The sequence below is a fragment of the Pantherophis guttatus genome, chromosome 2 (assembly GCF_059756535.1).
Source record: "Pantherophis guttatus breed Tessera chromosome 2, ASM5975653v1, whole genome shotgun sequence".
Lineage (NCBI taxonomy): Eukaryota > Metazoa > Chordata > Lepidosauria > Squamata > Colubridae > Pantherophis > Pantherophis guttatus.
The window spans coordinates 268,814,766-268,828,891 of NC_142064.1; the positions used below are offsets into that span (position 1 = coordinate 268,814,766).

General features: G+C 42.6%; 1 protein-coding gene across 1 annotated transcript; it reads left to right on the forward strand.

Moving 5' to 3' along the window:
- Positions 1 to 2,300: 2,300 nt before the first annotated feature.
- On the forward strand, positions 2,301 to 12,925 carry LOC117662580 (uncharacterized). The gene is made up of 5 exons (XM_034412041.3): positions 2,301 to 5,157; positions 6,410 to 6,539; positions 7,682 to 7,764; positions 9,044 to 9,170; positions 10,227 to 12,925. Exons 1-5 carry the CDS (start codon positions 4,750 to 4,752, stop codon positions 11,609 to 11,611), a joined length of 2,133 nt encoding a protein of 710 aa, XP_034267932.1. The 5' UTR covers positions 2,301 to 4,749; the 3' UTR covers positions 11,612 to 12,925.
- Positions 12,926 to 14,126: the final 1,201 nt, after the last annotated feature.

Below are 14,126 nucleotides of genomic sequence, written 5' to 3' on the forward strand. Positions count from 1 at the left end.
TCCTGGGCTCCAAGATCACCGCAGATGGGGACTGCAGCCAAGAAATTAAAAGACGCTTACTCCTGAGGAAGAAAGGTATGGCAAACCTAAACAGCATACTAAAAAGCAGAGACATCACCCTGCCAACAAAAGTGCGTATAGTCAAGGCTATGGTTTTCCCAGTTGCAATGTATGGTTATGAAAGCTGGACCATAAGAAAGGCTGAGCGCCAAAGAATCGAGGCGTTTGAACTCTGGTGCTGGAGAAGACTCCTGCGAGTCCCTTGGACTGCAAGGCGATCAAACCGGTCAGTCCTAGAGGAGATCAACCCTGACTGCTCTTCAGAAGGCCAGATCCTGAAGAGGAAACTCAAATACTTTGGCCACCTAATGAGAAGGAAGGACTCACTGGAGAAGAGCTGAATGCTGGGAAAGATTGAGGGCAAAAGAAGAAGGGGATGTCAGAGAATGAGGTGGCTGGATGGAGTCACTGAAGCAGCAGGCGTGAGTTTAAATGGACTCCAGAGGACGGTAGAGGACAGGAAAGCCTGGAGGAACGTTGTCCATGGGGTTGCGATGGGTCGGACACGACTTCACAACTAACAACAAATTTGATATGTTTCATTGCTCTTCTGTGGCTCTACCTACATGAGCACGGAAGGCCATCTTTTGCAAAAGTTGAATAAACCTGTTTTATTGTTCACGGTGTCTCCTGTTGATTCAAACTGAGAAATATAAACCTCACAGGTTCCAAGGAGTGCCTTGTGCATTTTGTCAAGAAGAAGACAAAAGACCAAATTCTACCGCAGCATTTTAATAACAGATTGAGGATTGGTAACCCAGATGTAATTGAACTTAAGGAAATTTCGGTTAGAATATTATTTATTTATTTATTTATTTATTTATTTATTTATTTATTTATTTATTTATTTATTTTTCAAATTTCTATACCGCCTTTCTCCTTTCGGACTCAGGGTGGTGAACAGCCAAAATAAAACATTTGTACACAAAAGTTAAAATAGGTTTAAAATAATTAAATAAGGTTTGGCACATAATGTAAAACATTTCAATTAAAATCCAATATCAAAATTTTAAAAACCAACCATAAAATCAGGACAGAAAAAAATAGGTTTTAAGGGCCCGACGAAAAATCCGGAGATCTGGGATCACTCGTATCTCTGGGGGTAGATTGTTCCAGAGGGTAGGTGCCACCACAGAGAAGGCTCTCCCCCTGGGGGTCGCCAGCTGACATTGCCTGGCCGATGGCACCCTGAGGAGGCCCTCTCTGTGGGAGCGAACTGGCCGGTGGGAGGCCAGTTGCCTCTTGCTTATGCAAGAGAAAAGGTTACTTTATATGAGATAAGAAGGAGAAATATTTTTCCTTTTAAATGATGATTTAGGTTCAACTGCAGAAAGAGGAAAATGTGGTTAAAAGGTCTATGGAGATTCTCAGTCATCCAGGTCATAGTTGTCCCAAAAATGCTTTTTCAAGAGGCAACTGGACTTTCTTTTTCTTTTTTTCTTTTTGAAGATGTTTCACTTCTCATCCAAGAAGCTTCTTCAGCTCTGACTGGATGGTGGGAAATGGAAGGATTTATGACCCAACAGCAAAATTGGGATCTCTGCAGAATTACCTTATTGCATTACAGGTAATCCTCGACTCACAACAGTTCATTTAGTGACCATTCAAAGTCGCAACGGCAGCGAAAAAAGTCGTGTGATCAAAATTCAGATGTTTAGCCACTGCTTCATATGTATTATGGTTGCAGTGTCTCTGGGATTGTGTGATCCAGGGGTGAAATGCTCCCGGTTTGGACCGGATCACCCGATCCGGTAGTGATGGCGGCGGGTGGTTCGGAGAACCGGGAGCAAAACATCCCTGCCCCCTACCACCACCACCACCATGCCCAGCTGAATCACATGATCATCAGAGGCTGTTTCTTTTACTTTTAAAAGCATTTTTTTCTACAACCTCTTCCGACGAAAAAATGCTTTTAAAATTTTTTTTAAAAAAGTCTCTGATGATCGCACAGCTCAGCTGGGATCCTCAGAGGCTTTTCAAAGCGTTTTTTTTCTGCAACCTCTTAGCCAAAGAGGTGATTTAAAAAATGCTTTGAAAAGTCTCTGACGATCCCAGCTGAGTTGCCTGATCGGCAGAGGCTTTTCAAAGCATTAGAAAAAAATGCTTTGAAAAGTTTTTTTTAAAAAAAAAGTTGGCCACGCCCACCCAGTCACATTACCCCACCACCACCAAGCCCACAGAACCCCTTTTGCGACCTTCCGACAAGCAAAGTCAATGGGGAAAGTCCCTTCACCCCTCTGGTACTAACTTAACAAAATGCTGCGATTCACTTAACAACCGTGGCAGGAAAAATCGTAAAACGGGACAAACTCACTTTAACAACATCAACGTCGTTTTACTCGGCAACATAAATTTGTACGCTTCTCCACAAGATAAATGTATGTTTCATCTAGCAACATAAATTTGGGGGGGGCTCCAGCATGGTCGTAACTCGAGGACTAGCCGTAATTGAAAGAAAATGCCAGGGTTGATTCTCCCCTCCCTCTGTTTGCAGAGGAGGCTCCGCCCTTCAAAGGGTTAAAGGCAGACGAGACACTGCCTAGAGAGGACGGAAGTCGGTGGAGGAAAAGTGTGAAACAGGCTTCCTACCGGAAGATTCAATTGCTGGCCTGCTGCCAATCAAAGGGGCTTTGCTCTCCCTGAATCTGTCTTGGGGGGGGGTTTCCTCTTTTGGGGACTAGATGACCTCCCATCCCTGCCGTGTCCCTTTGCAATGAAGGGAGCTGCAGGGGAGCAGCAAGAGGCAGGACTGATGTTTAGGGAGAGATGCCAGAAAGCAGGAGAAGAAGCCCTGGATGGAAATTGATCCAAGAGAGAAGCAACCTGGAATTAAGGAGAAACTTCCTAACAGTGAAGACAATTAACCAGTGGAACAGCTTGCCACCAGACGTTGTGGTTGCTCCAACACTGGAGGTTTTCAAGAAGAGATTGGACAACCAATTTCATCCCTGGAGAGGTTTCTTTAAAAAAAAAGTCTGGAACAGCCACCTATCTAAAATGGTATAAGGTCTCCTGCTTGAGCAGAGGGTTGGACTAGAAGATCTCCAAGGCCCCTTCCAACTCTATTCTGATCGATCGATTGAACCATTTGCCTGGAATGGTACAGTGTTACTAATAAAGGAGAATATTTGTAGCTCCGGGTTTGACATGAGGGGCGGGGGGTCCTCGGTGCTCTCTGAGCTTGCTTGATTTCTTGCAGACATTTTATTACCCAACTAGGTAACATCATCAGTGCTAGGAGGGAGTGGAGTTTGCTCTCAGTTTCTATTCCGGTGGCTTGCCCTGCCTGTGTTGGTGGGGGGCCATCTTAGAGGTTCTTTGGTTGGGTCCTGTACTGTTGGCTCTTTGGCAGTTTCTTGACCGGGGTATTGCTTACTTGATAGTTGATCTGAAGTTAACCTTGGAGTTAATCTATGCTGGTCTGGATGCTGATTGCTGGTGAAGAGGTGCTGGAGTCTTTTTGTTCTTGGCTGGGTAATGGTATAGTGTAGTGTCTCCTGCTTGATCAGGGGGTTGGACTAGAAGACCTCCGGGGTCCCTTCCAACTATAATGATGATGATGATTAAACAGAGTGAAGACAATCAAAGAAGTCCCCCATTTTCTGGAAGGGTCACTGACTGACCTCTTGTGTTCACACACACACACACACACACACAGAGTGTGTGAGAGAGAGAGAGAGAGCCTGAGTGGCGTAGGAGGCTAATGCCTCCTACTAAGGCAGCATTTAACATCCAGCTGCCTGCAATTACTGCGAGTTCAATTCTCACCAAGTTCAAGATCGACTCAGCCCTTCATCCTTTCTAAGGTGGGTAAAATGAGGACCCGGTTTGTGGGGGCAATAAGCTGACTTTGTATAAAATATACAAAAGTATGAAGGCTATTGCTTAACACATTGTAAGCTGCCCTGAGTCTCCGGAGAAGGGCGGCATATAAAAATAAATAAAAATAAAAAATAAAAAATAAAATAAAGAGAGAGAGAGAGAGAGAGAGAGAGAGAGACAGTAGAAGACCCCAAGGTCCATTCAAACTCTGATGATGGTGAAAGCAAGAAGCCCTTTTGTAGTTTTAAGAGATTTTCAGTTCTTTCAGCATAATTATTCACCTGACCGACTGTCCTTGCAGGTTTGACACTTCGGGTTTGGAGGAGGGTGGGCTTATTGAGAGCTTGTGAGAGTTGGGGTGAGCTTCCAGCATTACGAATAAATAAAAATGGGTGCTCTTCGTAGTTGTTGCTCCTTTTCCATTCCGCTAATGTGAGAGTGGAAGAATATTTTTTTTGATTTCTTGAAGCAGCTGTGCTCGTTTCTTTCTAGAAATGGACGGATGAACAGAAAGCCGGGTGGGTAAGAGAGTGAAAAGGCTCTATGGTCAGGCAAAGGGAGATGGCAGGCAGAGAAAGCGGTTTGGGCACGTCCTGAACAGACAACAGACGTTAATTGTGTTGTTGAACACAAATGCACTTCCTAGAAAGAACTGTGTTTTAGGGACTCCTGTTTCCATCTTTGGCTTGGCACCCAAGCCTTTCAATTCAAAGATAAAAGAGTGCATGTTGCTTGTCAGTCTGCAGACTTCTTTTTGCCTTAACACTACACGCCAAGGTTGGCATTGCACTCTGTTAAGGCCAAATTGGAAAGAAATAGAGTTCCTTCGGGCTTGCTAGAGGTTCTCCTGGGGCATAAAAAAACAAGATGGAGGAACAAGGCTCAGCTGGTCCTGAAGGAAAAGAAGGCCGCGATCCCACCCTGTCCGAGAGCAGTGAAGAATGTTGGAAAAAAAGAGTGCAGGAGATTTTGGAGAAAGACCCAGAGGTTCATCGCCAGCGTTTCAGGGACTTCTGCTACCGGGAGGCGGAAGGTCCCAGAGAGATTTGCAGTCATCTCCACCATCTTTCCCAGCAGTGGCTTCAACCGGAGAGACACACCAAGAGCCAGATGCTGGATCTGGTGATCCTGGAGCAACTGCTGGCCATCCTGCCGGTGGAGATGTCCAGCTGGGTGAGGGAATGCGGAGCAGAGAACAGCTCCCAAGCGGTGGCCCTGGCCGAAGGCTTCCTCCTGAGTCAGATGGAGCAGAAGAAGCTGGAGGAGCAGCAACAGGTAAGAGGCCAGCCTCATGACGGCTTCAAAGGGCCACGTATCATCCAGTAGGGGGAAGCTCAAAACTATAGGGAGTCCTTGGCTTACGACTACAGTTTTTGAGCCCAACATTTCTGTTGCTAAGTGAGACAGTTGTTAAGTGAGTTTTGCCCAATTTGGCAACCTTCCTTGCCACAGTTGTTAAATGAATCAGTGCAATTGTTCACTTATAACACGGTTGTGAAGTGAACTGTGTCAAGTTTCCGAAAGATGCCCTAATTAATTCATGAGCCATGATCCAAACTTCAAAGGAAATATAGTTAGGAGCACCATTCTGGCAATACTCAGATGCAGTCAGGATTGACCCCACGTAGATTTACATTCCCCTATGACCATGTCTCTCCCCTCCCCCCTGGCCATGTCATAAATCACATTCTCCAATTAACCACTTTGGCTGGCTGTGAAACCTAACACCCTCCTTCTGATTGCGGTCAGAAAGAATGTATGGAATTCACTTCAGTTCTCCCTCCCTCCTGCTCATGGCAACTTGAAAGCTTTGCAAGTTGACAAACTGTGTGTCAGGGTTCCAAGTAACAACCCCAGCGAAATCAAACTCCCAAGGCTTGAGCTTCCTCAAAGCTGATTTTTTATTAGAGATGTCATATTGGCACATCTTGGAAAACCCGAATCTGAGAGCTTCCGGGTTTTCCTCACCCAAAAGAAAGTTCAAGTCCTTGCCCTTCACCCACATGTCCATCACACGAACCAATCAGGTACCTTCCGGAACAGAAGATACTTCCTCATTCTTCTCAGCACAGCTGCAGGGCACAACAGGCCTTGACTTTCTAGAAAGAATGTTATTTTGACTACATATCATCTTCACTCCATACAATCCCCCCTCCCATTTTCCCACAGTAGAATTTGTGGCAGGCCTGAAGGCTCAAAGGTGAAAAGATGGCTTCCAGGTCTGACAACCTGCTTCCCCATTGACTTTGCTTGTCAGAAGGTCATAAACGTGGATCACATGATCCCGGGACACTGCAACCGTCATAACTTTGAGTCAGTTACCAAGTGTCTGAATTTTGATTACGTGATCATATGGATGCTACAATGGTCATGAGTATGAGAAACGGTCATAAGTAACTTTTTTTCAGTGCCGTTGTAACTTTAAAAGAACGGTTGTTAAGTAGAGGATTCCCTGTATTTGCCTGTCTCATTCTTTTTTCCAATCCTGCTCCCATTTCTACGTCGTTGATCTTTGTTGCCATTTCAGATAAATCACTTCTTTATAAAAATGGATTACTATTTCCCTGCAACAGAGGAGGTCCTGCTGGACACTGTAGTAGGAAATCCTTTTCAAACAGGGATCCTGCAAGAAGATGTCAGAGGAATCACATTGCAAGGTAAGAATTTGTGACAGTGTTGTCTATTTCAGTTAGGTCTTCCCGGCCCATACCAGAAATGCTGGTCTACTCTTTTTGTTCCCTGGATCTTCGGGTTAGAAAAACAAGCTTGTTTTACCTTATTCTCAAATGCTCTTATGTTAAGGTAAAGGTAAAAATTCCCCTCGCACTTATGTGCTATTCGTTCCCGACTCTAGGGGGCAGTGCTCATCTCCGTTTCAAAGCCAAAGAGCCAGCGCTGTCCGAAGGCGTCTCCGTGGTCATGTGGCCGGCATGATTAAACACCAAAGGCGCACGGAACGCTGTTACCTTCCCACCAAAGGTGGTCCCTATTTTTCTACGTGTATTTTTTACCTGCTTTCGAACTGCTAGGTTGGCAGAAGCTAGGACAAGTAATGGGAGCTCACCCTGTTACGTGGCACTAGGGACTCGAACCGCTGAACTGCCGACCTTTTGATCGACAAGCTCAGCGTTTTAGCCACTGAGTCACCGTGTCCCTTCTTATGTTAAAGATGATGAATATTGTTATCAAATTAATTGATTTGAGGGGAAGGGGGCTTGGGAGGAAAAAAAAATGGGATTCCAACATCTTTTCAACACCGTTTTAATTTTTAACTCTTTTAAGACTGGTATCTTTAGAGTGTCTATGGAGATTCTCAAGTCATCCCAGGTCATGGTAGTCCCAGAGGTGCTTTTTTTCAAGAGGCAACTGGACTTTCTGGTTTTTCTTTGAAGACGTTTCTCTTCTCATCCAAGAAGCTTCTTCAGATCTGACTAGATGGTGGGGAATGGACCAGCTGTCTGCAAGGAGTATAAATCCTTCCATTCCCCATCATCCGGTCAGAACTGAAGAAGCTTCTTGGATGAGAAGCGAAACGTCTTCAAGGAAAAGCAAAGAAAATCCAGTTGCGTCTTGAAAAAGCACCTTTGGGTATCTTTAGAGGTTTTTCTAATGTTTAAATAAATGATAAGTATTCCTGTGATACCTACGGGGATTCGAAATATTTATTTATTGTTTACTTAGAAATAAACCCCAGTGTACCTAAGAGACTTACTTCTCTGTAAGGACGCTTAGCGCCATAACTTCGCATTTCTGAGACGAGCAAATGCTTCAGCCTTTCCACCATCTTGTCTCTTTGTAGGGGACGAATTGATGCTGGCAAACAGTATAGAGCCCTCTGTTTTTCTCTGCGGTGAAATAGAAACCGTGGTTGACCCAGATCAGGTAGAAGGAAGGATTTTATTTGTTTGCTTGCTTGTTTGTTTGTTTCTATTATTTATTTAGACGATTCAAACTCAAAAGGCGCCCAGTTTACCACCTTTTTTTTTTGTCACGGTCGTTAAACAAATCACTGCAGTTGTTAAACGAAGCACGCAGTCGTTCAGTGAATCTAGCTTCCCCCATTGACTTTGCTTCTCGGAAGCCAGTTGGGGAGAATGATTATAAGTGAAAAACTTCCTCTAAATTGCATCCTGGACATAAACTGTTTCAACTTCTACCCTCAAAATGGCGCTATAGGGCCGTGAGGTGGCACACAGAACCCTCTCTGTGGGCCTGCGTGCCATTGCCAGCTGCTCTTTTGGTTTCTGGCCCGCACGTGCACACTGGCCAGCTGGTCTTCGTGGGCACCGGAGCACCAGAGAATGGCCTGAAAAGGGCCTGAAAAACAGCCCCCCAAAAAGGCTGTTTTTCTGGCTGTTTTCAGGCTGTTTTTCTAGCCATTTTCAGGCCATTGAGTCTTCGGAGAAAGGCGACATACAAGTTGAACAAATAAATAAATAAATTTTCTGGGCTGTTTTTTGGGCCATTTTCAGGCCGTTTTTTGGTGATTTTCAGGCCAGTTTTCAGGCAGTTTTGAGGCTTGAAAACGGTCAAAAAACCGGCCAAAAAGCAGGCATCATGGGGCAGCCAGCTGGTTTTCAGGTTTCCAACGCTCTGGGCACTCAGTGCCGAAAAGGTTCACCATCCCTGCTATAGGCCATTGCACAACAGAACAATTAGACACAAGGACAGTTTTTTCCCCCATGCCATCACCCTGCTAAACAACTAATTCCCACAACACGGTCAAACTATCTAGTATTATTCTTCTCATCTTTCCTATTACCTATCTCCTTATCTTCTTATGACTATAACTTTGTTGCTTGTATCTTACGATTGATACTGTTTTATTTAGTATCGTAGTATGATTTATGTTGATTGCTTATTTAATTCTATAATTATCACTAAGTATTGTATCCTATGATTTATGATGAATGTATTTTTACGATGACTATGATCATGATTTATCACTTATTGCTTGTATGTCCAGTAAGAGCTTATGCACAGGAGACAAATTCCTTGTGTGTCCAATCACACTTGCCTAATAAAGAATTCTATATATTCTATATATATATTCTGCCATTGGCTATTGATTATTTGCGCAGTAAGAAGAAATAGCACATTTAGTGTGATTATATGCACGGCGTATATTATGATGGTCCTTTTTTTTTTCTTTTCCAATCAGGATCTGGCCACTATTGAAGAGCTGGCTGTTTATTTCACAGAGGAAGAGTGGGTTCTGTTGGATCCTGACCAGAAAGCTCTCTATAAGCAAATCATGGAAGAGAATTTTGAAATCGTGACTTCTCTCAGTAAGATTCCCTCCTTCCTTCATTGGTGGATAATCATAAAGTTAGCATTTTAGGACCGGTTCTTTTAACAGATGTATATAGATAGAGTGCACTGCATAATATCAAATAGTGTTGGTCTAGCACAGGGGTCTCCAAACTTGGCAACCTTACGACTTGTGGACTTCAATTCCCAGAATTCCTCAGCCAGCCATTTGTGTAATATATGTATATTCTCACAGGTCTGTTCAGTTCCCAGGTGCCTCATCCTGTGTCAAGTGGAAGTTTCCGGGCCAAAAGTCATTGATAACCCTACATAAAGCCATGTGTAATTAAAGTCAGTTTGATGTAGTGATGGAAGGTGCTGGCTTAGAAACCTGGAGACTGTGAGTTCTAGTCCCACTTTACCTATGAAAGCGATCTGGGTAACGTTGAGCCAGTCACTCACCTCACCTCACTTCACAAGGTTGATGTGATGGGGAAAACAGGAGAAAGAATGAGCTCACCTCACCTCACAGGGTTTTTGTGATGAGGAAAATAGGAGAAGGAAGAAGTATTAGGTATGCTTGCTGCCTTGAGTTATTTATAAGGTAATAAAGATGGAATAAAACTCTAATAAATAAAATGGCTCAGTAAATTTCTCAATCTCTTCTCAATAAGTCGTCCAATCAATCTCTATGTTTATTATTATTATGTTTGTTTATGTTTATTATATTTGTATACCGCCCTTCTCCCGAAGGACTCAGGGCGGTGAACAGCCATGGTAAAAACAATGTACAACAAAAATTAAAAGCTTATTAAAATAATTAAATCATTCGGCCAAATTTAAAACATCCAACTAAGATCATTTTAAAACCCCTATCAAAACCCAATTTAAAAACCTTTATCCTGTCAGTCCAGCTTGCTGGAATAATAGGGTCTTCAGAACGCGACGGAAGGCACGGACGTCGGGGATCCTTCGTATGTCCGGGGGCAGTTCATTCCATAGGGCCGGGGCCCCCACAGAGAAGGCTCTCCCCCTGGGGGTCGCCAGCCTACACTGTTTTAGCTTAAACTCTAAATTTCTTCTCTTTGTTCCAGGACATGACCAATATAAAGTGAAAGAAAACCCGACGGGGACAAAACCATACATGTGTTTGGAGTGCGGAAAAAGTTTCGGTTATAAAATCAATCTTACCTCTCATCAAAGAATTCACACAGGGGAAAAACCCTACAAATGCCTGGAGTGTGGAAAATGCTTCAGCCAGAGTTCCAGCCTCATCAAGCACAAACGAATTCACACAGGCGAGAAACCCTACGTATGCCTCGAGTGCGGAAGGCGCTTCAGCCAGAGTTCCAGCCTCACGAAGCACAAACGAATTCACACTGGCGAGAAACCGTACACATGCTTAGAATGCGGCAGGAGCTTCGGGAAGAAGATAAATCTCACGTCCCATCAGAGAATTCACACCGGGGAGAAACCCTACCAGTGCTCGGAATGCGGGAAGACTTTTAGTCACAAAATCAATCTCATTTCTCATCGGAGAATTCACACCGGAGAGAAACCCTATCGATGTCGGGAGTGCGGGAAGTGTTTTAGCCAGAATACGGGCCTGACGAAACATCAGAGGACACACACGGGCGAGAAGCCTTATAAGTGCTTAGAATGCGGGAAGACATTTGGTCAGAAGACGAATCTCACCACTCACCAAAGAATTCACACAGGGGAGAAGCCGTACGTGTGTTTGGCGTGTGGGAAGAGCTTCAGTTACCGGACTGCTCTGACTTACCACGAAGGAACCCACACTGAGGGGAAGCCATATAAATGCTTAGAATGCGGAAAGAGCTTCACTCAGAAAATTCTACTTGTGAAGCATTACGGGACTCATTCAGAAGAGAAAATGTTCCCCTATTTGGAATGTGACAATCCAACTACGTATCTCGCTGCGCACCAACACATCTTCAAAAAGCCGAAACTTCACCAGTGTCTGCAGTGCGGGAAAACTTTTAGTCGGAGCACGGGGCTCCGGAATCACCAACTCCTCCATGAAGGCGGGAAGGAGTGCGCTTGTTTGGTCTGTGGAAAAAGCTTTGGTCACAAGCTCATCCTCAATTGTCACGAAAGGATCCACACCGGGGAGAAACCGTACAAGTGTTTGGAATGCGGCAAAAGCTTTAATCATAAGAAAAACCTCTCGAGGCACCACCGAATCCACACCGGGGAGAAACCGTACAGGTGCTCAGAATGTGGGAAGTGTTTCAGTCAGAAAATAGACCTCACCAAACATCAAAGAATTCACACCGGAGAGAAACCATATAAATGCTCGGAGTGCGGGAAGAGTTTCAGCCAGCGTACCAACCTTTTCCAACATCAGAGCATTCACACAGGGGAAAAATACACCTGCTTAGAATGTGGGAAAAGTTTCAGTCATAAGAAAAACCTGACCAGACATCAAAAAAATGCACACAAGGTAGAGATATTATAAATGACAGGCGAGTGTCAATAAACGTTGGTAGGAAAGAAAATCGCTCATCAATCAACTTACATGAGGGAGAAACCCATATAAATTATTTGTTTGGAATTCATTCAGATTAAAGTTTGATTCTCAGGCAAAAGTCAGGAGGAAGCATGCGACCACGGGAAAAATCCCACAGCAATTGGTAATCTCTCATACCACCGTTGATTTTTATTGCATTTTGGTATTGTTAATTTTTATTGTCTTGTTGTTCATTCATTTGTCCGCATTTTTGCAAACTGTCATTCATGTAAGGATAATTGACTTCTTTGGATAGCAGATTCTATACTTTCAATATAGACTAAGAATACCTGGTTATTATCTTTGAGTCCAGAAAAAGATCTCACTTTTCATTTTTTCCACGACCCTGTGATATTCTCATTTGTCTATTTCCTAAACCTCTTTTTTAATCTTGGCAACTTCAAAGATGTATGGACTTCAACTCACAGAATTCCCTAGCCGGCTGGGGAATTCTGGGAGTTGAAGTCCACCCACCTTAAAATTGAAAACTAAAATATTCTGACTTTTTCTCCTCAGGAAAGTGAACTTTAAAGGAGGAAGGCGTTTGAAAAAAGGTGCTATAGAAACCTACAAAGCAATCAGTTTTTTAAAAAAATTAAACTATTATGAATACATAAAGTGAAGAATTGAGACAATGTGCATAGTAAGTCTTTTTAGGGTGTGTGTGTGTGTGTGTGTGTGTGTGTGTGTGTGTGTAACACACACATTCCTCAGTACCTCAGTGTGTATCTTTAGAAGAATGTGGAAGAGAACAGATTTATCTCTGTCAAATTGTCCTTCATTGGAAATCTAATTTAAACTGTTGAAAAATGTTTACAATCATTTTTTAGAAAAATTGACATTTCAATTAAGGAAAGACAGTGTACATATGAAGCACATACGCATGTACACACAAGTATACACATCTACAACTTTTGACAATAGTTGACATGTACTACTGTAGTTTATGGTATTTTCATTAGAACTGCATTTTTTTTCTTTATCACATCCATAATCTTTCATTACTTTCCCTCTCACTTCTGTTCTTTAGAACTTTTTGGGTCATCTCCTTATAATCTTTCTAACATGCAGCAAAAGTTTTAATCACAGGTCAATTTAATTGTCACTTGTTTTAATATATATATATATATATATATATTTGTATGGTGCTCTTTGCTATTGTATTTGTATGTGATACAGTTGGTTGTAGACCATCCTGATGTTCCCCAAAAGAATGAAGGAGAACATCTGTCATTTTAAATAATAAATATGTTTGAGACTTTTTTTTCCTTTTAAGTGATTCTGAGAAAATAAATATCCAAGAAAGGATTTGGTAAAAAAATAGCTGAATGCTGGCTGATGGAGACATTTGAAGGTAAAAAATCCAGACGTGGGATATTTTCCCTAAGCCTTGCAAAAGAAAATTGTCAGACCTGCCTCAGCTTGAACCTCTAAGTGAGAACGATCCGTCAGGGCTGCCTGGACTCCACAGTGGAAAATATTAAATTGAAAATGAATCCAGCAATAGAGAGAGATGAAGGAGGAGAAGAGAGGTGGAAGGGAGGAAGAAGGAGAGAGAGGGATGGAAGAGTAGGGAGGAAGGAAGGGAAGGGAAGGGAAATTAGAGTAGGGGAGAGAAGGTAAGACGGGGGAAGAGAGAAGGAGAAGGAGAAGTAGAGAAGAGAAAAAGAGGATGGGGAAAGAAAGTAGGAAGGGATAGAGAAGAGGGAGAGGGTAGGTTTGAGGAGAAAGATTGCTGTAGAGTAAAAAAGATGAACTGGAAGAAAGGCAACGCCGAACAAACAAATATAAATATATTAAGATAAAGAATGAACTGTTTAAGAATAAAAGAGAATAAATATGAATAAACAGTAAAGTTAGAATTTAGGGACAAATGAAGATGGTGTTCATGTATGCAAGTATAGAAATATTGAGATGTTTTTTAAAAAAGGGGGGGAAGACGATTTTGGCAAGAATTGTAATTGAGTAAAATGTATTTGAATTTGATTAATTGTATAAGATAAGAAACGGCCAACACTCTGTTCAAAAAAAAAAAGATGTGGGTGAATGTGGGAGAGGAGAAAAAACCAATAAACTTGTTTTAAAAAAATAAATAAGTAAGAATGATCCTTAATTCCATTTGTTGAAAAAGGTACGGTTTACTAGAAGTCAAGTGAATTACAGTAATGCACTTGACTTCTAGTAAACTCTACTTTTCTCAACAAGTGGAGTTAAGGCTCGTTCTTACTTAGAGGTTCAAGCTGAGGCAGGTCTGACAAAAGTAAAATTTTACACTGAAGTCTGCAACTTTTGAAACTCCTCTCTGAATCGTAGTGAGCAAAGTCAAAATTGTGGGTGGTTGTGGTACTTCGAGGAACTGAGTTAATGTACTTCTGGACGGTGAAGGACTCAAGCCTGCAATTAAATTCGATTTATGTCCCAAAGTGATTTTTCAAAAGGCAACTGGACTTCCTTAGTTTTTGCT

Coding starts and splice junctions, on each gene's coding strand:
- LOC117662580 (XM_034412041.3), top strand. CDS start 4,750: ATGGAGGAACAAGGCTCAGCTGGTCCTGAAGGAAAAGAAGGCCGCGAT. Junction 5,158..6,409: donor AGCTGGAGGAGCAGCAACAG/GTAAGAGGCCAG, acceptor TTGCCATTTCAG/ATAAATCACTTCTTTATAAA. Junction 6,540..7,681: donor CAGAGGAATCACATTGCAAG/GTAAGAATTTGT, acceptor GTCTCTTTGTAG/GGGACGAATTGATGCTGGCA.